Source organism: Ursus americanus, chromosome 32, assembly GCF_024610735.1.
Source record: "Ursus americanus isolate L20-20 chromosome 32, mUrsAme1.1.p, whole genome shotgun sequence".
Lineage (NCBI taxonomy): Eukaryota > Metazoa > Chordata > Mammalia > Carnivora > Ursidae > Ursus > Ursus americanus.
The window spans coordinates 6,776,278-6,801,006 of record NC_142158.1 but is presented as its reverse complement, the minus strand read 5'-3'; the positions used below and the strand labels follow the sequence as shown (position 1 = coordinate 6,801,006).

General features: G+C 37.0%; 1 protein-coding gene across 2 annotated transcripts in view; it reads left to right on the top strand.

Moving 5' to 3' along the window:
• Positions 1 to 24,729, top strand: part of GMDS (GDP-mannose 4,6-dehydratase) — a 596,023-nt gene that overhangs the window by 263,721 nt on the left and 307,573 nt on the right. For both annotated transcript variants that reach the window (XM_087858114.1, XM_045811502.2), the window contains 2 exons: positions 5,897 to 6,089; positions 6,899 to 7,003. In XM_087858114.1, coding sequence (XP_087714240.1) covers positions 5,897 to 6,089; positions 6,899 to 7,003 — 298 coding nt within the window. The remainder of the gene's footprint in view (positions 1 to 5,896; positions 6,090 to 6,898; positions 7,004 to 24,729) is intronic.

Below are 24,729 nucleotides of genomic sequence, written 5' to 3'. Positions count from 1 at the left end.
TCAGCCTTATTTTTTGTTCCTCTTAGGTAGTAAGTCCCTATGGTTAACTGAGCCTCCATGCCTCTGTAAAAGCAGCTCTGTTCATGATCAGAAACATACTCCATATTCATCCTATAATATTGAGGAAATATGGAAGAAATAGTGACAGACATATTTTTAATTATTTAATCTTGGCTCCAAGATAAAACTGTGGTTTAGTTCAGGGCTCAGAGCTCGGAAAGCTCTTTCCATAAAGGGCCAGATAGTAAATATTTTCATTTTTGTGGAAGATATATTCTGTGTCAAAACTACTCAACTCTGTTGTTATAGCGTGAACACCATCATAGAAAACGTATAAATGAATGCGTGTGGCTGTGTTCCTATAAAACTTTATTACAAAAACAGGCATGGGAATAGATTTGGCCCATGGACTCTATGTAACTTTCCAGACCCCTGATATTTTGGTGTATTTCAGAATCATATTTGTAACCATGAGAAGTTTACCAAGCTACAGTGAGAGTACTTGTCTGATTTTTTTTTTTTAACGGAGGTCAGTGAATTTGTTGCTTTATATTATAAAACCTTGTGAGCAATTAGATTTTATTAGCCAATCGTGTTCTCCGGCATTTCGAACATCAAACATATGCTTAATTCTTGATGAACTTGCCTGAAAATCTGCACATATGGAACCCTCCTGCCCTATAATTCCCATTCCCCTGTCTCATTTACTTTCTTCAGCCTAAATGCTTTCAGTTCTTTTCCATGATTTATATCCTCTGAATAAGGACCTATTAATTGTCTAAATTGGATATTCTAGCATAAGTAGAAGCTTTTAAGTTGTGCAAAATCTCCTTGTGCTGTGTTCCAGTGATGGGGCATTTACACAAGAACCCTTGCTTTACTGTGAATATAACATACAATTGTATAATATATGTAACATTCAATAGAAGTTTAGTATGTGGCTTCATCACTTGCCTGCAGCCTTCTGTGCCTCACTTTTAGCACTTAATTGTTGTTAGGATTAAATAGTATGTATATGCAAAATGCTTAGAAAGTGCTCAATATTGAGTACTCAACATATGCTACCTTTTCTTTTCATATAGCTCTTTAGATAGTTATGTATCTAAATGAAAAAATAGCCAAACAAAAGGAAAAATACCCAACATTCTCTTCACTGTTGAAACTTGACTAATGCCATCAAAAAGACTCCAAATGTGATTGGATATGAATGTATACATAAAAAAGATTTGAATACTGGCTTGGTAGATCCTTAGTGTTAGAAAGGATCTTGACGGTCACCAAGTTCAAGGTTTTCACCTCTGTAGTTCATGAATCCTTAGAAAATGTAGGCAACACGGCAACTCCAGGTGCATGTACACTTGCACATATGTGTATTTCTGATTCTAGTCAGAGAGTTTGAGGCTTTCATGACATCCTCACAGTCTGAGCCTCAGAAAGGCCAAGCCCTGCTTTTGTGGTGAGCACCATTCCAGTCACAGAGGCCCAGATTTGCTGCTCCCTACTTTCAGTGTGACTTTTATCAAATCCTCTCTGAACCTCAGGACTGCTTTCTGTTTCTCCTAGAATTGTTATAAAGCTCCAACAAAAGCACTTTTGAATTGTAAAGTGTCCTATAAATATCCAGCTGTGGCACTGTACTATGAGAAAACTACAGCTGGGAAGGGTGGTTGAGTGGTCTGCCCTAGAGCTGACAGCAGAGCCCTGACACCCCCATCTCCTGAGGCCCACTCAGCACACTGTCCCCTCAATATGAGGCCACACCTTTTTTTTGAGAACAAAATGGCCAAATACCAAGACCATTCAGTGGAAAAGATTAGCCTTTTCAACAAATGATGCTGGGGTAACCTGACATCCATGTGCAAACAACTAATTCAGACCTCTAACCTATAACATACATAAAAATTAGCCAAAACTGGATCGAAGACCTAAAAGTAAGAAATAAAACTATAAAACTCTTAGAATAAAACATAGGAGTAAATCTTCATGTTCTCGAGTTAAGCAAAGCATTCTAAGATATGACACCAAAAGCATAAACAGCAAACGAAAAATTAGATGAATTGGACTTTTGTACTTCATAGGACACCATTAAGAAAGTGAAAACTGTTTGTGCACCTTAAATTTACATCATGCTATATGTTAGGTATATCTCAATAAATCTGGGGAAAAAAGTGAAAACTCTCATAACAGGAGAAAATTGCAAGCCATGTATCCGGTAAGAGATTTTTATCCAGAATATATAAAGAACTTTTATAACTCAATAATAAAAAGACAAATAACCAATCTTAAAAATGGTAAAACTTCTACATAGACATCTTTCCAAATAAGATATACCAATGGCTAATAAGCACATGAAAAGATGCTTAACATCATTAGTCATCAAGGAAATGTGAATCAAAACCACAATGAGAAATTTGTGTGGAACCTTGAAAGAATCCTAATAACCAAAGCAAAATCTTGAGAAAGAACAAAGCTGGAGGCATCATGCTTACTGATTGATTTCAAGCTGTATTATAAAGCTATAGCAATCAAAACAGTATGGTATTGGCATAAAAACAGACAAAGATCAGTGCAACAGAACAAAGACCACTGAAATAAATCCATATACATATGATCGATTAATGTATGATAAAAGCTTCAAGAATATACAATGGTGAAAGGACAGTCTCTCCAATAAATGGTATTGAGAAAACTGGACAGTCATATGCAAAAGAATTAAACTGGACCACTATATTACACCCAACACAAAAATTTACTCAAAATGGATTAAGACTTGAGTGCAAGACCTGAAACCATAAACCTCCTAGAAGAAAACACAGGCAGTAAGGTCCTTGACACTGGTGTCGGCGATGATTTTTTGGATTCCACACCAAAAGCAAAGGCAACAAGAGCAAAAATAAACAAGTGGGACTGCATTAAACTAAAAAGCTTCCGCACAGCGAAGGAAACCGTCAACAAAATGGAAAGGCAGCCTACTCAGTAGGAGAAAATATTTGTAAATCAGATATCTGGTAAGGGGCTAATATCCAAAATATATAAAGAATTCATACAACTCAACAGCCAAATAAACAAACAAAAAACCCAAATCAATCTAATTTAAACATGGGTAAAAGATCTGAATAGACATTTTTCCAAAGAAGACATACAGATGGCCAACAGGGACACAAAAAGGTGCTCAACATCATTAACCATCAGGGAAATGCAAACCAAAACCACAATGAGATAGCACCTCACACCTGTTAGAATGGCTATTATCAAAAAGTCAAAAGAGAGCAAGTGTTAGTGAGGCTGTAGAGAACAGGGGACCCTTGTGCACTGCTGGTGGGAATACAGGAAGGCACTGGTGCAGCTACTACGGAAAAGAGTATGGAGTTCCCTCAAAAAATTTAAAATAGAACTACCACATGATCCAGCAATTCCTAAGGAAATGAGAACACTAACTGGAAAAGATAGCTGCATCGTCATGTTCATTGCAGCATGACTTAGAGTAGCCGAGATACGCAAGCAAACTAAGTGTCCATCGATGGCTGAAGTATGGATAAAGCAGATGTGGTGATACACACACACACACACACACACACACACACACACAATGGAATATTAGTCATAGGGAAGAAAGAAGGCCTGCCATTTACAACAACATGTAAGAACCCTGAGGGCGTTATTATAAGTGAAAAAGTTCAGACAGAGAAGGACAACTATTGTATGATTTTACCTATATATGGAATATGAAAAAGGAATGGAGAAAACAAACACACTCATAGATATAGAGTTGCCAGAAACAAGGGAGTGGAGGTGGTGGACAGTATGTGAAATGGGTGAAGGTGGTCAAAAGGTACAAACTTTTAGTTGTAAAGTGATTAAGTCATGAACATGTATAGTATGGTGACTGTAGTTAATATTGTATTATTTGTGAGTTGCTAAGAGAGTAGATCTTAAAAGTTATCAAAAAATTTTGTAACTGTGTAGTGATGGATGTTAACTTATTGTGATCACTTCATGATACATACATAAATCATTACATACACCTGAAACAAAGATAATATGATATGTCAATTATACCTTAATAATACAAAAAAACCCTAGTGATATGCAGTTTCACACTCAGTAGGATGTCTAAAATCAAAAAGACCACAGTGAAGTATTGAGTAGGGTGTGGAGCAATTAGAACCCGTTATTACTGCGGGTGAGAATGTGAAATGGTGCAGCCACTTTAGAAGGCAGTGTGGCAGTTCCTCGAAATGTTGTATGTTGTATACAAATGATTCTACTCCGAGGTACATGTCCAAGAGAAATGGAAATATGATATGTGAAAGAAACCAGTCACAAAAGGCCACATATTATGATTCCGTATATATGAAATATCCAGAATAGATCACTGCATAGATACAGGAAGTAGATTAGTGGCTGTGGGTGTGTGATGGGAAGATGGCAAGTGATTGATAATGGGTACCAAGTTTCGTTTGGGGATGATGAACACATTCTGGTGATTGTGCAATGCTGTAAATACGCTAAAAAAACAGTGAGTCATAAACTTTAAAAGGGTGAATTTTATGGTATGTAAATTTTATTGCAGTAAACTGTTATTTGAAAAGAATAAAGTAACCCCAAATTGTGCTTTGTTGGGTTTGAATGATTGGGGATAAAACATACTTCTATCCTGTTTTATCACACAGCTGCCATGAGTTTTACTGACAGGCTTATTAGATAACATGCATGTGGTGGTCTTGAGTCAGGTCAGCGGTCAGCTGTCCCCCAAGTTCCCTAGATACCCTGCGCATAGACAGAGCAGCAGCTTGTGCCCGGGTGACACTCAGGACTACCAGCAAAATGGGTCAGTAACCTCCTCGCCCCAGAGCAGGATTTTTCCAGGTAAAGATTGAGGTCATTCACCAGGCAGCAGGGAAGCATCTGTGCATTGTGCCCAGCTGTATTTGGCCTGCAAATAAACCAGGGACAAAGATTTTCAGTCTTAAAATTTGTTACCTTTTAATATTAGGTTAACTTGTGTATTGTGTTTAGAAATAATTTAAGAAAAAAACATATCAGTCACATTTATTTCTAAGGAATATGTTAAGAAACTGCAAAATACTGAATTATTCCTTAATACCCTCTTTTTGGAAATTATTAAATTCTATACATTAGCATCTTACTCTATTCAATGTGTCTCATAAGGAAAAGATTATATATACATGTAATATACTAAAAGGTAATTCTTATATTTTAGTTAAAAATAGAAAATAAAGCAATCTTTTTAAAAATCAACTGTGTCTAAAGCACATGTTCTCAAACTTCTCTGAGAGTAAAAGTCAGCTGGGCCTTACTATAAATGTGGATATCCTAGGGTTCCATCCCCAAGAGATTGGTTCATTCTGAATTTTTAGAAACCCCCCAGATGATTCTAAGGAGCAGAGGTTTGCACTTTGAGAAACGCCACCTTAGGGACTTCAGCCTAGGATTGTTCTTCATTGTGGCGCCTGCGTGGCTCAGTCAGTTAAGCGTCTGCCTTCAGCTCAGGTCATGATCCTAGAGGCTGGGGGTGGAGCATTGGGCTCCCTGCTCAGCAGAGAGTCTGCTTCTCCCTTCGCCCCTCACCCCGCTTATGCTCTCGCTCTCTCTCTTGCTCTCTGTCTCTCAAATAAGTAAATAAAACCTTTAAAAAACAAGAATTGTTCTTCATTTTACCATAGATAATTAATAGGTATTTAAGATATTTTTCAACCATTTGATGTTAGAAATAGATGACATTCATGCTCTTATTCTGCTATTAGAGAATAGTATTTTGTCACAAACATAACATTTGTAAGTATGTGAAATGTAAGATGTGTTTGTTACCACTGTCAGCATCTTTGTTGCTGCTACCCATTAATGTGGTACTGTCTTCACCTGCTATTTCCAGATTTCTTTTGACCTGGCTGAATATACTGCAGATGTTGATGGAGTTGGCACTTTACGGCTTCTGGATGCAGTTAAGACCTGTGGCCTTATCAACTCTGTGAAGTTCTACCAAGCCTCAACAAGTGAACTCTATGGGAAAGTGCAAGAAATACCCCAGAAGGAGACTACTCCTTTTTATCCTCGGTCTCCGTATGGTGAGAATGCATGGGTACAACCTTGTGCATGCGCCATGTTCTCTTGGCATGGGACATGTGTGTGCTTCTGCTTTAATTCCATTCCTGTCTCTCGTCTTAAGTCATTTGACTGTGAGATTAACACTAAGATTAGACTAAAATGACTAGACATTGGGAAGCATAAGGTTATACACTGCTCACTCTAAGTACTTGGTGCTGCTGCATCCAGGGTGTAATTACTCACTTCAGTGATGCATGTTATCTAGCCCTTCTATACGGATAGACCCACATGACTTTTTTTTATTTAACTATTGTGAGATTTGCTAAAGTGATAACTTTCATGTTTTTTATTTCCCCAGTGGAAGTTTCCCTGGGTTCAGTTTTTTTTTTAAAAAAGGGGGTTTATTACATCTTGTGTATTTGTAAAGACTTCACTGATCAAACTTCTAAGCATCTAGAATATTAAGATTTCATATTTTTTTCGCTTTCTAATTCCTTAAAACTAGGAAAAAGGAAATAAGACCTTAGGTCACCTTGATACATTGCACACAGTATCATCAAATCAGTTAGATTGTGGAAGACAGAACTGTGGGTATTACAGAAGTAAAAAAAAAATCTTAAATATTTTCTTGTGCACATGGTTGACTGGCAAAGGAACCTTTAGTCTTTGGTTTTGTCTTATATCTTTTTCTAACTTAATATATTACAAAGTAATTTTTGCAAGTTGTTACTTGTTTAAGATGAGTAAAAATCACTGTCTTTTATAATAAGACACCGTCTTTTATAATAATCACTGTCTTTTATTTGCTTTTAAAAAATTATTCCAACAGGGGCAGCTAAACTCTATGCCTATTGGATTGTGGTGAACTTCCGGGAGGCATATAATCTCTTTGCAGTGAATGGCATTCTCTTCAATCATGAGAGTCCCAGAAGAGGTCAGTACATATGTTAGTAGACAAGAGAATTTCACACTTTAACAATAACTAAAAAAGTTATATGTTACATTCTGCATACGTACTGTATAGACTAGGGAAAACTTCACATCTCCTTTTAACTACAGTTGGCCCTTGAACAACAGCAGTTTGAACTGCGCAGGTTCACTTATAGATGGATTTTTTTTATAGTACAGTACTGTAAATGTATTTTCTTAATATTTTTTCTAGGTAAGTTTATTGTATGCATACTGTATATAATACATATAACATCCAAAATATGTGTTGATCAACTGTTTATGTTACCTGTAAGGCTTCTACTCAACAGTAGGCTATTAGTAGTTAAATTTGGGGGAGTCAGATGTTATAAGCATATTTTCTACTGCATGGAGGGTCACCACCCCTTACCCATCCATATTGTTCAAGGGTCAACTATTTAGTGAATGTCAGAAGTGGTAAATGAAGAAATGTAAATCCAGACTTAATTACTTAGTATGTTTGCTAGGTTTTTTATTCAACATGAAAACTAAACACTGTTCTTTTTTTACCATTTTCATTGGGAGGTCTTATCAAGTACATTTTCAACCTAAGTATTAGGAAGTTTCCAAATGAATGGAAAGGAATAAGTAGTATACTAATGCTTGTTTCCGAAGTCACTCTTACGCATGTAGACTCAACTTGTAGGACCTATATATTTTTTTTACTTTGAGTCCGTTAGATATTCAGTATTCTTTCTTTATATTCCATTTAAAGAGACATTCAGAAATTACTGTGCTTCTAGAGTATATGTTAAAATAAATTTGAAATCAGTGCTTATATTTAGAATCATTATCACTTTTTTCCAGAAAACCATATTTTGTTTGTATTTTCTTATTTGTTTTTCAGAGTTGCTGTTGAGACTGTTAGCAACATGCTAGCTTTTCTGTTCCAAATATTAGGTTTTAAATAAGAAAATGTGTATTCTTATCATTATTTCTGATTTGCTGAAGCATGAGAAATCTTTACAAAACATGTACTCTTCACAAAGTGAAAATTATCTGTACAATCTAATTCTAAGATATTTTATGAAATTTTACTATCATGTAGCCTTTTAGCTTGAGACTCAATGAAAAGTCCAATGTTCTAAGTTGTTTCGTGTCCAACAAATAGTAATGCTTATAACTTTTTCAATGAAATTTTATGTGACTATATAGCTACATAATTAGCCTACAAGTCATGAGGAAAGAGTAAAGTGACAGATTTATAAAGGTATCTTTAATGTCAATACATTTTTATTTTATAATTGCAGAACTTAAAAATTCCCGTGATATGCTGTTAAAACATAAGAACCCAGTCTGTCATGCCTGTTGCCCCAAAAGAAAACAACTTAACAAGCAATCAGAAAGATTTCTTTAATTAATTTTGTGGTTCTGGGTGTCCTTAGTAAAGGGAAAAGGAAGATCTTAGCTCTCCTTGCCCACAGCATTTGGTATGCAGGATGCTCAAGGCACCTGTTCATAAATGATAGCTTCTGCCTCTTTCCTCGTAAACATGTTTATACACATTGTTTGGCTTTCTGTGCTTTTCCCCTCTCAACTTTTCTACCTGGAAAACAAAATAAATAAGTAAAAGCCAATTGTTTTAGATCAGGTTAGGATAGGGAAAAGCATTCTTAGTTGCAGAAGGAAAAGCTACATTTAAATACAACCTTCCCTCAAAAAAAAAATCCTCTATTTGCATATGTTGTAATGAGGACTAATTTTTGTCTTTGTCACTGTTAAACACCTCTTTAAAAAATTATTTTAAAATTAATACTTCTTTCTTCCCTGTCACTCCCTCTTACTGACTCCCAGCTCCGTCCTCAAGCCCACTAAAACGCCTTCAAAACACTCCAAGTGTCTTTATCTTAAAAATACAGACAGGGTTATTTTATACACAATATTCTACATAGAGGACTTTTGTTAAATGTTTGTTAAAAAACTTGACCTTGTAGCATACACCATTCTGCTTTGTTTTATTATAGATCTGAAAATCAGTATCTCATTTTTTATTTCATTTAATATCAAATAATGAAAAATAATAGGGGTATATGTGAAAATGACATAATATTTATTTGTTAAGATATCTAATACTTAATACTTAGAGCATTTTTTGAAAGTTGGAAATTAATTTTCATATTAACTTAATCCTACCATAATACTATTGTTTTATCACAGTTATTATTTTCCAAAGAGATTCTCTGCCAGACTGAGAATTCCTTAGTGGTAGGTCTGTATTATATTTTTGAATCTTCAGCTTATGAAACAGTACCTGTCTACTAATAAACATTCAATAAATATTTTTAAATGAATGAATTGAATGAATATTTCATGTTTTAGTAAAATGTTACTGACTTGAAAGGTAGGCAGTCTGAATTAGAGAACAGTAGGAGTTTATATAAAAGTTTTAAATGTTATTTTACTGGTTTCATGCATAAGGGTGTAGCTGAAAGCAAACTATTATGAAGTAATGATTCACCCTGATATACTTCAATAAATAGATAAAATGCATTTCTAATTAATAATTAGTCTGCTATGATACCTTAAGTTCATTTATTTTCTTAAGCAGGTTGAGCATTTATATATCAGTCCTTTTTTGCCCTGTTATCACAGTGAGCAGATGTTCTTTTTAGATAGCGCAGTGATAAACCTTAGTCTAGTTCTAAAGTATATTAGCACAAATGCCCAAATAGTAGAGCCCAAACTGATGCAGCCTTTTTTTGGGATGTGTAGTTTTCTCTAATGAAAAATATACGACAAGGCCCCTTTTGACTGCAGGAATAGCAGTCCATGAGAATTTCTAACTTTCAAAAGTATGGAAGAAGTATTTTTTAACATAAAGGTATTCTAGACCAGAGGTTGGCAAATAATGGCTCATGGGCCAAATCCAACCCACCAGCCTATTTTTGTAAATAAAATTTTATTGGAGGATAGCCATATCCATCTGTTTATATATTGTCTATGGCTGCTTTCACGGTAGAGTCCTGTGGGCTGCAAAGCCTAAAATATTTGTGTCTGGCCCTGTAAGAAAACATTTGCTGGCCTCACCTATAGAATAATTAGTTCCTCAACATCAAGAAACTTCCAGTTGGGTTTGTTTCTCCCAAGGTAGCAAGATAGTCTTATGCAAAGGATTTCCAATAAATATTAAAGTCAAGAAGAATCAATAGTTAACCCATCCATAAACAGAATTCCTGAAGTATTTGGGTTGGTTGGGGTTCTGTTGTCCTCTGTGGAAGCACTGAGGTGTAGAATCCGATAAACTAGAACTGACTGAAGATCAGGAGCATAGCTCATTACGGCAGCCCTCCCTCCTGAGTTTGACACTTTTCATTACATTTTTTACTGTATTATATGTCTTTTCTCTATTCCAAGTACTTTGTGGTTTTCTTTTCTTTTCTTTTCTTTTTTTTTTATTTGGGAGAGAGAGCGCGCATGTGCAAGCAGGGGAAGGAGCAGAGGAAAAGGGAGAGGGAGAGAGAGAATCTCAAGCAGACTCCCTGCTGAGCTTGGAGCCCAACTTGGGGCTCCATTTCAAGACCCTGAGATCATGACCTGAGCCAAAACTAAGAGTGGGACACTCAACCGACTGTGCCACCATGCTCCCCCTTTATGGTTTTCCCTTTAAGTATACTTATTTTGCTTTGTTATGAGAAGATCATAATGCCTCTAAAGATAGTTGGGATCATCTGTGTTTGGCACAGAATTATCCATTGGAGATTGTTGTTGTAGAGAGTAAAGCCAGTAATCCGAAGACTTGGGCTCTGTTTCCCAGACAGCCATGCAGTCATTCTTTCGATTAAGGCAACATGGGTGATATGCTCCTGCCTTAGATTTGCTTTTTTATAAAATGGAGGCACTTCAGTAACATTTACTACAAATTAATAATGAATAATAGTTAAAATTCTTGAGTTATATGTCCATAAAGAGATGAAAATGTATGATATGTATCATGTTCTGTGAATACTGTGTATTATATAACAAATATTCCCAAGGTGCTTTTATTCATAAGCACTCAACTTCTTTAAAATAAAAAAATGTACTGTTTTTTAAATTAAAGTGATAGTTGCTTTATGAATAAATTGCACAAAATTGCCCATGTATCTGAAAAGCTTTTTCCTCTCATATTGTTTCTCCAAACGTGAAATTTTGTATCTGTTTCATTTACATATCTCTATAGCTCTATGTACATAAATACTGTGTTCTGTTTGCCACAAATTTGGCAAATGTAGCTATAGTGACACCTTTCTTTTGGAAATACAGGTTTATATATTTTCGTTTTTTAATATTTTATTTATATATTTGACAGGGAGAGAGAGAGAGAGTGCACAAGCAGGGTGAGTGGCAGGTAGAGGGAGAGGGAGAAGCAGGCTTTCTACCGAGCAGGGAGCCCGATGTGGGGCTCCATCCTAGGTCTCTGGGATCTTGACCTGAGCCCAAGGCAGGTGCTTAATTGACTGAGCCACCCAGGCACTCCTAGATTTACATATTTTCTGTTCAGGAAATAAAGGCTATGTTTATTGTCTAGAGATATTAAATTTCTGTAAGGAAAATGTCATGTATGGAAAATCTTTTAGCTTTTGTTTCTGAGTGTTTTTGAAAGGGTAATCAGTTAATAAGACTGATGTCATAAAGCTATTAACTGTATAAACCATGGAAAATATTGAGAAATTTTTTAAATGCTTTAAGGTATTTTGTGAATAAAGACATTAGAATTTCCTTTCAAATATATTATTTATCAGTAATAAAAATCTATTAAGTTTGAGATTATTCTACAAACCAGAACATTAAAACAAGCCCATTTGTAAAGCTAACAATAATATTTGTAGTTTTGATTGTTTATTAATTTTTTTAAAAGATTTTATTTATTTATTTTAGAGAGAGATACAGAGAGCATGAGAGAGAGCAAGCGCGAGCATGAGCGGGGAAGGGTAAAAGGAGAGGGAGAAGGGGGTTCCCTGCTCAGCGGAGAGCCTGACACAGGGCTAGATCCCAGGACCTCCAGGATCATGACCTGAACTGCAGACAGACTCTTAACAGACTGAGCCACCCAGGCGCCCCATTGATTGTTTATTAATTTAGAAGGTGAAGTAACAGGAATTCCTACTATTCATCACCTGGATAATTAAACCATTTTGCTAATTATATTTTATTCTTATATTAGCATGTCACAGATACAAATTTGCTGACCTTTAAAAATTATAAATAACATTTATATGTTATATATAAAGTAATATATTGAAAAAATCCTCATATTTTGCGTGATCATCAAGAATGAACAAAGAGGGGCGCCTGGGTGGCACAGCGGTTAAGCGTCTGCCTTCAGCTCAGGGCGTGATCCCGGCGTTATGGGATCGAGCCCCACGTCAGGCTCCTCTGCTATGAGCCTGCTTCTTCCTCTCCCACTCCCCCTGCTTGTGTTCCCTCTCTCGCTGGCTGTCTCTATCTCTGTCTAATAAATAAATAAAATCTTAAAAAAAAAAAAAAAGACATGCAAAGTCTTTAAAAAAAAAAAGAATGAACAAAGAGAGATATTCTACCTTCTAGTTTCAGAAGATTGGAAAAGTCGAATGATTAAACTTGATTTCCTGACTTTAATGACTATAGCCATCATGATTAAAAGTGAAATACACATGATATTGAGCATTCTTTGTTTGAATGTGACTTTTCCATTTTCAGTATGATTGTAGAAATAGTGTCTAATTTCCTACAGCTAAGTAATGGTGTAGGTTTCTGAGAGACTTCCCAGAATCTACGTCCTTGAGGAGAAAGCCCACACCAGGAGTGTGTTTGGCGAAAGTTCTCTGCTTTCTGGTATCCGCAAGTGGGGTTCAAGTGTCTGCTGTTCACAGTGGTGGGGCCTGTTGATTTTTGACTCTTACGTGGATGCCCCTGGTGTTACAGAAAGAGGTCAGTTTAAGAGTTCCAGTCTTTTTTTGAAGATATTTTTCTTAAGTTGACTCATCTTAATGTAGAGATCGTTAGGTCCGTCTGGACAATACAGTGACTACTACTTCCACAGTCAACTTAAGAAGTCAAGTTTGGCTATGTGAACCTACCTCATCACCATTAATTTATTAGCAATGAGTCACACGCAGTGATTGGATCTGTCCCTTGGATCCCTTTAACCTGAGTAAGAAATCCTGGTCCATGTCAACAGTACTATTCAATTTTCTTCCCATTCTTTTTCTTCTTTTTTAAGTGTTTAAAACTGGAACATTTACTCAGCTCTACAGAAGGTATTATTTTTTTCTCAGTAGGTTTTCTCCTTTTCTTTCTCCTTCCATGTTTGACCTCTAAACAGTGCTGTCTTCCACATACAGTGTGTAACTATGCTACCTTCTCTGTGACCATGGAGCCTCATAAAGACTGCCTTCTCCCTCCAGGAGCTCTTCCGTTGCTGGCCTCCTGTTTTCTCCAGAATTCCAAGAGAGCCTAATAAACACCACTGTGCCTTTATGTGCTTTTGTATTTCTTTCTTAATCAAGAGGAACTTTTTATCATTTCCCAGCTGAGGAAATCAGAGTAGTTTAGCCGTCATCATCATCATCAAACATTATAACAATGAAAAATATTATATTCATGAGCTGTTTTATTGCATTTGACATTGTAAGTTAATACTTTAAAGGTGCTTTTAGAAACTTACACATTTCTTTATTTGTATGTGGAAATTCATACACCTATTTTTTTCTAATTCTTTAATTTAAAAGTGTATATTAACCCATTAGATAATATTCTTTGTTATAAAGAGGTTTTAGGGAACAAAGAGTTGATAATACACTTGTATGTGTTATTCTCCCCCAAAACCCTCAGAATTTATGAGCTACAAAGGAATTTAAAGATCATTCCATCCCATTTATTTCATCAATGAAGAAACGGAAGCAGCATGAGGTTGAATTGTCCAAGGTGACAAAGCTAACATGTTGTCAACACTGAAGCTAGAAATAATCCTAAAGAGAGGAATGACATAAACATTGTTCACATTTGCAGAAATAACATGTATGTGAACTGTGAGTTGGAAGTGAGCAAATCAACCCCCATGAAGCAGGGCTGGTACTTGTGCTGTGGAATGAAGCAAGTGAAGAAGTTGGAAATTTATCTCAATTGCTCTTATCTTTTGTAAAAGACATTAACTAATTTGTTTAAAGGCAATATTCCTTTCAGATATTTTGTAGAATAATAATAAAACATAGTTTTATGATGTTAAAATATAAATATGAAAGCAATGACTTATCTTGCGTATCACCAAGAAGTTGGCAATGAGAGAAAATAGAACTAATGCAAAGTACGTTAAAAATCATGTGGCAATAAGAAGATATAAAGTACTTTAAATATACCTGTAATTAACAGTTTAAGGCTACCACAAATGGATGGTGTACTACTACTGTTTAGATATTGAGCCATTTTTAGATGATATAGCACATTCCTCTAAATATGGGCTTCATAAGAAATCATATATATCAGTCTAAACACAGTATTCACCTGACTGAGAGAATGTGACATTTTAAGATTCATGAACTTGTGGTTTTAAGTTTTAGACTTGAGTTCGTTTTGTTTGTTGTTTTTTTTTAGCTGCCAAGTGTTTTGCTTTTTAAAATGTCTATACTTAATACTATAAATTCATTTTCATATTTTTAAACTATAATTCCTGTAAAAGTTAACTGATTAAGTCACAGTAAAATTTTGGATAATTTTCCCCTTCATTTTTTCTGAGCATTGCTCTTTATTCGTTGCTGAAAGATAGACTAATTCTCAAGGATTAGGGGTGAAGGAATGAGAGTGGGGAGAGTATGACTTTGCCCCCCACAGGACTTGTGACAATGTCTGGAGGTGTTTTTGGTTGTCACAACTGGAGGTGAGGGTAGCAGCAGGGATGTTCATAAACATCCAAAATACACAGGACAGCCCCAACAGCAAAGGGTTACCCAGCCCCCAAATGTCAGTAGTGCTAAGGGTGAGAAAACCTGCTCTGGGATTTCACCCTTAAATGTTATCACCAAATCTAGATAAATGTCATCTGTAAGACTGGGGTCTTCTCTTTCTTTACATATCACTTTTATTTTGCAGTAAATCCTTCGAATTTTAGCAAGCATTCACCTAAACACAGGAGAAAAAAAAAAAAACCAAAAACCCTCTGATTTAATAAGTAGCTCCATGTGAAACCATTTAAGCCTTAAGTATTCTGGTCTACTACAGGTCAAATGCCAGTCAGGGAAGCCCAGAGAACATAGTTGTTGTTGCAGGGCTCTCTTAATCATTGGGGCTCAGTTCTTAGTTTCGTGACCCACTGGTCCACAGAACCACATCAAAGTAGGTCCATGACGACCTTCCTTCCACCTCCAAAATAAATGAGCATATTTATCTTTTGTTTTAAGTTATAACAAGAACAAAGCTTTCCTTTGGGAATAAGCTGTAGAGTCCTTGTTCTGGCTTTGATATAAGACAATAAAATGGATTTGAGATAATTTTTCAATGCATAGGATTTCAGTAATGTTAATGTGAAGTGTTTACTTTGTTTGAAAATTTTCCTTTAAAATTATTTGAATTCATAGATATTTTAGTGCTTTAGGGAATAATAGAATGCAGGATATAAATTAAATGACTGGAACTTGTTTTTATTTAATTTCAACAGACCAAAGCACTCATCTTTGTGTATGTGTGTGTGTGTAAATGAAACAGTCTTTAAGAATTACAAAGTTATTATTTGCCTGAGTAGCAATTTACATCATATAGTTAGGGAAATACCAAGAAACAAGCAAACCAATATCCAACAGCCCATATTTTATTTGTATTTCTACCTATTAAAGCTATTTCGTGGTTCTTTTAGAGGAGCATCATAGCCTTAATGTATTAAAAAAATGTGGCTGCCCATTGTGAAATGACTTGATGAAGTCATCTCACGCTAGAGTTCAGCAGAGCGTTAATGGGTTTTACACAATACCATTTTGTCTTGTTTAAATGGTTAGATTGTTAGCCTCTCACCTTGGACCCACCAGATTCTAGGTGGCCTTTCCGGTTGGGCACAAAGTGACGTCATCTGGCTTACTATTACATTTGTAGACTGTGATATTTCACAGATGGCATCTGCACTTGGAGATCACAGAACTGTCTGCCAATACTGTTCTCTGTGGGGAGATGAGGTGTAATTGCTTAAACATGAAAGACTTTTGAAGCAATAGTTGGTCTAATTGAGGTGGTTGTTACCACTAAACAAAGTCAGGTCCTTCCCACCTACTGAGGTGAGACTTCTGAGACTGTTAAATTGATTTTTTTAATGTCTTGTAATTTCTGTGACATTTACATTGGAGACCAAACTAACAACTGTCTGATCTCACAGAGTGCGACTCCCACAGCATAAGCAGGCAGTGTCCCCAGTGGTTACGAGTGCATGAAGCCACTCAGAGCCAGGCCTAGATGGAGTCTGCTTGGCTGCACTACTTACTCAGACCTCAGTTTCCTCTTCTGCACTGCTGATAGTACCTGCCTAGCAGGTGGGTGCACTGTGAGGATCAAGGGGACGGTGTCGGTTACTTACCTGTGGGTCTGGTGTAAAGGTAAAATAGGAGAACGTATGTGAAAAAGATTAATACAGTGCCTGGTAAATTTTGAACATGTGTGTATTTCTTTTCCCTCCTCTTTTCTCCCCTTTTACTGTATTTTCAGTACTAAGCCTTGAGAATCTCTTTATTCCTCCCCTTCTAAGGTAAAATACTGTGTTGGAGCCAAACTTGTTTGTGGGATTCTAGTGGCTACTGGCATAAGACTAAGACAGTAAGAAATATGAATCCCACAGGGCCTGCCAATTAGAGAAGGTTTTGAACCCAAAACAGAGTATATTAATGATGTTTACAGATGAATTAGAGTAGTCACTGAGACATCCATGAATTGCAAAAAGAAAAAAAAGTGTAAATAGTATTGGAGAACTGCTGGAATCACAGGAAAGGCCATTTTCAAATGAGATTCTGGCAGTTAAACCAGTGAATATTTAAATTAGGGAAGTCAAAAAAAGATGATGAATATGGAAGGATTATGGTAAGCATCTAACTCCTATGGAAGACCCTTGGGAAAATTAATGAAACCTTCAAGTATTTTTTAAAATGATTCAGATATTTTTATTAATAGTCCTGTGAGACTCTTACATGAAATACAAAATGCTGTTTTGTCAAAAAAAATTACAAACCAGGATGTTTTTTGTTTTGTTATTTTTTGGCTACACTAAGAAGAAACACATCAGTATACTTATAACTTAAATTTTATCAGTTATAAGATAAATTGCAGTTCTTTTCAAAATAACATTTTCCCCCAAATTTAGTTTGAATCAAAGCTTTCTTTTTCACTATTTATTATGGAATTTTGTTTTCCCTTTTAATTAATTGAATCAGGCTCAGGTAAGGATACAGAAGTGTCCAACTGCTTTGGCATGTTTCTCTCTCTCTCAGCCTCAGTTTTTTCATCCACAAAATGGGATAATAAAGTTTTCACTTAGGATTGTTGTGAGCATTAAAGGAAATAATGTAAGTAAAGTTACTAGCACATTATTATTATTTCCACCACTACTAGTAATGTTCCATCTGGAGAAGGAGGGTCAGTTTGTACCATCTCACATTTAAAATGTAATAATAAAAAGGAATAACAAAAAGGAAATTAATAAAGCGATAGACAACTTGTCTTTCCTGAGCAAGTAAGGAACTTAAGCTTTCAGAGCTTGGTAACTGGTAATTAAGGTAGACAAGATGTGATAAAGTAATCCACAGAATATTGAACATGAAGTAAGAATTAAGTTCTGAACTTATGTTGTTAATGGGACGTTTAATTCCCAGAGTTCATTTAAAGTCTAAACTCTGAGCAGAAAACATTCTTCTAGATAGAGGATTTAAGTCTATATTCCTTTCCTGTGCTCACTTCTGCGGAAGAAAACTTGTGCTATAAGAAAATACTGGTTCCAAAGAAAGAAAGATCAGAGAAGAGCCACACAGCACTCCAGATCCATAATCAGCATTCTGGGAAGCTCAGTGGAGACTGAAACCTTGCATAAAAACCGGCTGATAATGCATCAGTGCTTAAAGACAGCATTTGGCCGGTGTATAAGCCAATAACAAAACATAATGATAAACTTCTGGGAACAAACCCAGCAGGACAGACCAGCCTGCAAGAAGCACAATAAAGAGAATCTGCCTGGAACAGAACAGTTCCTTAGGTCAAGATCATTGTGTATCGGTGTCGGGGGGTGAGGAGGCATTGGACATTTTTACCAGAACCACTGAATATCTTCTATAGTTTGTTAGATACTTACAATACACTTATAACAAGTGTAATCTAAATTTAGCCTAAACTAGGATTAAGAGTGGGATTGGCAACCCCTCGAAATTCAGACACATAACTAGGTCTGAGAAAGGAGATATGGTACAAAGAAAGGGCAGCAAAGCCTTTTTTTGTTTTTTTTAAATGAAGAAATTTGTGATACTAGAGACCTAAGGATGATGCCAAAAATACTCCTTTGGGGATCAGATTATGAAGTGAGGCCATGAGATAGGAAGGGGGTGTCTCCCCCCACTTCCACGTGAAGCACAGCTTGTTGAGGGAGATGCATTGCCCTGTGGAACCTCAAGACCTGTGCAGCTCTGGACTGTCCGAGGATCAGGAACCATCTAGCAACTTGAGTTGTCATGGAGGATGCTGGTGACTGTGCTCCTCCTGAAACTAGTTTAATGCCGACAGGGTCAGAACGTTAAACAACTGGTTTTGAGAATATTTGAAATATCCCAGGAACTCCTGGAATTGTTGGGAATTCAGCAGGTAGGGGTACTGACTCAGCAAGAGTTGGACCCTAATGCAACTCTGACCTCCTTTATAGTTACAGGCTCATGGAATCCTGGGGCATGCAGTTGCTGAAATACATCTAATAAATTGAACTTGGATCTTAATAGCTTATGGGTCAACCATTTTCAACAAATCCTTTCCCCATCTTTACACACTCCTGGTTTAATGAACACTTCCAGTTATTATTAGACATCCCTGCTCTGGACAGACCCTGTGATGAGTAGAGTAAAAATTCCTGGAGTGAGCAAGTTTATGTTAAAGAAGGCTTATTTCTGCCAGAATAGGCAGGTCATTATAATAAAACTTTTAAAATGTTTAGTATGTTTAAGATTTCTTAAAAGGCGCTAAAGCAGGATGTACATGAGGATAAGTAGCCCATAATGGGATGCAATTAAGGAAGTGAAAATACAATCTGATCACAAAGAGACGCTTCCTGGCCATGAAAAAGGTAGGCATGCAGCATAATTTTATCAATGGAATCGGGGAAGCCCCAGTGGCCACAAGATGTTAAAGAAGGCTGGGTAGAAGTACACAGGAAATGTCTCAACCCTAGCCCAGGTGCCTCTTAAAATCCTAACAATGAATTTGTACAAAAGAAACAGAACCTTTTTTTAAAGAAGAGGAAGGAATTTCTCAGAGGAGCACTGATTAATTTTATTGGAGGAAGACAAAATGAATATTTTAAGAACCTTAGTACTAGTATATACTCATGTAGACGGCCATAGGACTGTATACTTGGAGAAATCTATGATAAATATTTAATCTGCAGTGCTAGGCATTTGGGGATGTTTCCTTAACCTGCAAACAAAGGAAGATACTCTTTATAGGAAGTAAATAGAAGGCAGGGGAATTCAAATATTTTTAAAAACTAATATAATCTATTCTGCTATGCCCAGCACTAAAATGAGCTAATGTACCATATATGGAAAAAAAAAAAAAGACATGTATAGGTCTCTTTAACACTTTGTAGTGTTAGAACTTTGTAGACTTTGTAGACTTTGTAGTCTACAGTTTTTAGACTTTGTAGTCTACAGTTGAATACTACTGTGTTAATTACAGTTGGCGGTCATGAAAATGAATTCTTCTCTAGAATGGATTTGGGGGTGGGGATTGTGGGAATTGAGTGCTCCACATGAGCTGTGCTTCAGGATCTGGCACCTCTATCAGGAGGAAAGGCTCCTCGGGGTGGTTACTGTGCACTTTGAAGCCTTACCTAGTTAGCATCCAACCTGGCTGCCCTGCCACGCACTCCTTTTGTCCAGCTAATGGGATGAACACACTCTGTGGCCACTTGCCCCAAGGTCTCTGACACTAGCCTGATGCGTTTAGCATATTCCCTTTTTCCTTGGCTGGATTCTCAGTGCTGCTAAGACTGGGATTTTTGAGCACAGATCATTCTTGAGAACTATGGAGGGCTCCTGAGCTAATAGCTTGCATTTTCAAGAAGTTTTAACTTTTGGGACTATTAGTGATATTAATGATGATAATGGTAACATAGCAGCTAACACTTAGCCCTTATCATGTAGACTGTACTCTAGTTTTTACTTATTTCTTTCAATCCTTATAATAAAACTGTTAAGTAGGTATGGTTATATCCATTTCATAGGTAAAGAGACAGAAGTTTAGAGAGATTATATTAGTTTCCCATAGTAAGTGAAGGATCCAGGATTTGAACCCAGGCAGCCTGACTCCAGAACCCCTGCAATTATCCATTATATTATGCTGGCTCCTACAATGGCCTGTCTTTTCAGTCATACTTCATTTCCCAAATGAGCTTTATTCTAGTCACATCAACTCCTTTTTTTGACCCTCAGATTTTTCCTCAAGACCTTTATTCCTATTTAAAATTTTGTTTCTTCTTTACTTCCCTGGTTTTTCTTATTTAGTTTTGCAAAATCCTAATTTTAATTGGTGAAAATGTGGAATGCTGAAGCAAGGTATGGAAGCAAATTATCTTTTCTGAATTTTGTCATGTAGTTGACATAGAAACTGGGGCAATATGAGACTAAGCTACTTTGAAACGAAGTCTATTAACTTTCAAAAACTATGTTTCATGAGTTTTAGTTTATAGTCTCCATATTAGGGAATCAATGATACTGCTAAATGATAGCCACCCTCATTTTTTAGAATTCTTTATATTGTTTAGATACTGTTAAATGGTTATTAAATTTGTTTTTTTGTTGATAACAATATTTGTTCTTACTTACTGATTTGAAGAATATTGGGTTTTGTAGCTCACAGATATTTCTTTCATGCAAATCAAATGAGGGCCTCAAGAGCAGTATATGCAGATGCAGAAATTCAAGCCAAGACTCCATGAACAACAACAACAAAATTGTGTAGCAGTTTATGTCCTTGCATATTATGGTCTAGCGTCAGCTCATAAGGAGGGTGAGCTGGAGGCTGAGAAGTCCCATTATCTGACGTCAGCAAGTTGGAAATTCAGGTGTAGTTGCAGCCTGAGTCCAAACACCCTTGGACTGGGACTTAGACTTGTAGTGTATGGAGGAGAAGGCAGGAGAAGACCAATGCCTCCGCTCAAGCACTCAGGCAGAGAGGAGGAATTCTCCTTTCCTCCACCTTTTTGTTCTCTTCAGGCATCTGAGGGATGAAATGAGACCCACCATTGGTAAAGACAGCAATGTACTTTACTCAGTCCACGGATTCAATCAAATGCTAATCTGAGGGGAACAGCCTTACAGACACACCCAGAAATAATGTTTAGCCAAATATCTGGGCACCCATTGGCCTAGTCAAGTCGACACATTATCATCGTACTAACTGATTTTTTTTTTTTAACCTCTATGGTCATTCAGAAACAGTCTCTGTCACTGCTCCGGTGTGCCTTAGATGTGCTGCTGTCATCTGTATGCTCATCAGACTCCCTAGGCCTTTACTTGAGAACCCCAGATAGATAAGGAATATCAAGAAAGCATAGACGGTAGGAGTGGAGAGGGACTGATATCACAAATAAGAAAGTCATACCCTTCCTTATGTTTTTCATTCCTTAATATTATACATTTATTCCATATCAACAATGAAAGTGGCATTTTTTGACTGGTAACCGATACTTAGAACTCATCCTTTCTTTCTTTTTTTTTTTTTAAGATTTTATTTATTTATTCGACAGAGATAGAGACAGCCAGCGAGAGAGGGAACACAAGCAGGGGGAGTGGGAGAGGAAGAAGCAGGCTCCCAGCGGAGGAGCCTGATGTGGGGCTCGATCCCATAATGCCGGGATCACGCCCTGAGCCAAAGGCAGACGCTTAACCGCTGTGCCACCCAGGCGCCCCTCATCCTTTATTTCTGATTGTCTTGCCCTTGGAGTCTGACCCTTTTTGAAAAATATTTCATAAACTGAAGTCCAAACCAAGTATTAGCAACAGTTATTACAGAGGAAAAGATGTTAATTGCTTTCCTTGGGTGAGAAAATATCATTTGTACTCATTTGTTTTTAGGGTACTACATATCTTTACTTTCCTGTGACCAGAAAGAATAACAAACCGAATCATGAGTGCCAAGTAAGATTATTGTGGAAGGAGGCACAACTGCTTCATTTTATAGATATTTGTCTTGTCCCCATGTCCTATCAGATGAAGAATTTGAATCAAAGCCCTTTTGAAGATTTTCTTACTTTACAGTCTCTACACTGGAAGGGCTATAAGCCAATACTGTTTTTTTTTTTTTTGAAGCTACTTTGAACATGAAATTTATATGAAGCGGCCCTGCTTTACTTCTCAAATGTCACTGCAATTCTGAGTCAAGATGGAAGCCAAAGAAGAAACTTAATCCAAGAAGTTCATGTATGAGCAATGTCAAATAGAAGTACGAACATTGTCCTTCTGTGAAAGAGCTCTGTATATCAATTCTGAAATGCAGCTCAAACATAATATAGAAGGATGTGGGATAAGTCATTTTTAATGTTAGTAAGTCATTTCTATAAAAATGAGTTGATTTCAAAAAATGATATCCATGTCTATTATTCCATTCTTGTATAAATTTGATGTATGCTCCCATAACAGAAAATTTAATTCTTCTTTATCAATCCTATACCTCTCCCCACTCCTTGCCTCTTCCTATAGATAGAGGTAAAAGTTGTCTACAGAGGTTCTGACAAACATGGAGGGTGAGAAAAAACTATGACGACAATGTGTCAGAAGAGAGATAAGTTGCCTAGTATGACCAGATAATTTCTTCATCATTTATTGATCTCTGTAATGTTATCTTTATACTTACTGGTATACATATCCCTGTAAAACAAACATACCGGTTTAAGAGTTGAATCATTCCTGAGAATCTGAAATTGTGGCGAAAGAAATAAAAGAACTAACTTCATGAGGTACTAAATTTACCAATGAAAAGATATCTTACTCTTTAAACTGTTGAATACCCCTACTTCTTTCCCTGTTCAGAAAATGTTTATTGAACACCTATCATGTGATAAGTGCTGCACTAGACTCTGGTGAAAGAGATGAACAATATAATGCTTGTCTTTAAAAATCTCACAGTGGAGATAAGTAAACTAAAAACTACAATGAAGTGTAATAAAAGCAGGTCGACATATGCAAGGGGTGATTGAGGAGTATGGAGGAGGAACAGCTCACCCCTCGGTGAGGGGAGGACTCAGGAAATCCTTTTATCGAGGTGATACTTGAAGTATTACAGTTGGGGAGCAAAACGTGGATAAAGATGTTTCTCACATTGGAGGGGAAATGCAGAGAAGGAGAAGGGACCTTGGTGAGGAACTTGTACACATTTGGATGTTGCTGGAAAGAACTATGAGGTGGGAAAGGGGCAGGAGGAGAAGCTAGAAGGTGACAGATGACAGATCACACAACAATATTGCTACCACTGAGGACTTTCTTCAGGGGGTTTTGATGAGATTTGCATTTAGAAACTAGTTTTTAGACCAGATTTCTCTCAAAGTGAGAAGAGCATCTGGTAGCAGTGACAGTAATCCAGAAGATAAAATGGTAGGGCTGGGAACCAATGAAGTCATTCACTGAGTTGGACTTGTGCATCTGTGAGGAATCTAGGTTTAGAAATGTCAAAACTCACACTAGGCTTCAGCGAAATAATTAAAATTAGAGGGTAGGTTCTATGGCTGTTATCCAAGTGTGAGAATGACAGAGATGTGTCTGGCCTGACCAGAGTGACAACTGGAACCAGAACTCCGATATCTTGAGGGTGCTGTCTCTCTCTCTCTTTGTCTCATCTCCGTTTCCTCTTTCTGTCTTGGTTTCATCTTTTTAAACCACTTTCTTTTTTTTTTAAGATTTTATTTACTTGAGAGAGAGAGACAGAGATAACAACAGAGATAGCGAGAGAGAGCACAAGTGGGGAGGAGAAGGGGAAGCAGTCTCCCCACTGAGCAAGGAGCCTGATGTGGGACTCGACTCCAGGACCCTGGGTTCATGACCTGAGCCAAAGGCAGACGCTTCACTGACGGAGCCACCCAGGTGCCCCTAAACCACTTTCCTTTATGAAGCCAGAACTAAGGTCACTAGCATCTCTAAGTCTCACTGTCCTGAAGGAAAAAGGTTTTCTCCCTAGGAAAAGACCTAGGGAAGGGCTCTGATTGGCCTGCCATGATCAGGTGCCCATTCCTCAACCAATCACTATAGCTGTGCTGCTTTGGGTCAGTGTGGGTTTGGTTCCTACTTTTAAATAAATCAGTGCAGCCAGAAAGGTAGACTCGGGCTTTTGCCATTAGGACAATGCAAAGAACGAAGGAACACAGAGATGTCCTTTGGAGGAATCTACAAACTAGGCAGCCACCACCATCATGGTCTGGTAAAGGCTGGATTTGGGAGTTCTGTAGGAACGTCCGAGAAGTCAAGGCAGTAGGCACTGGACAGTTGAAGGGAGGATGTGAATGAGAAAGAGTCAAGG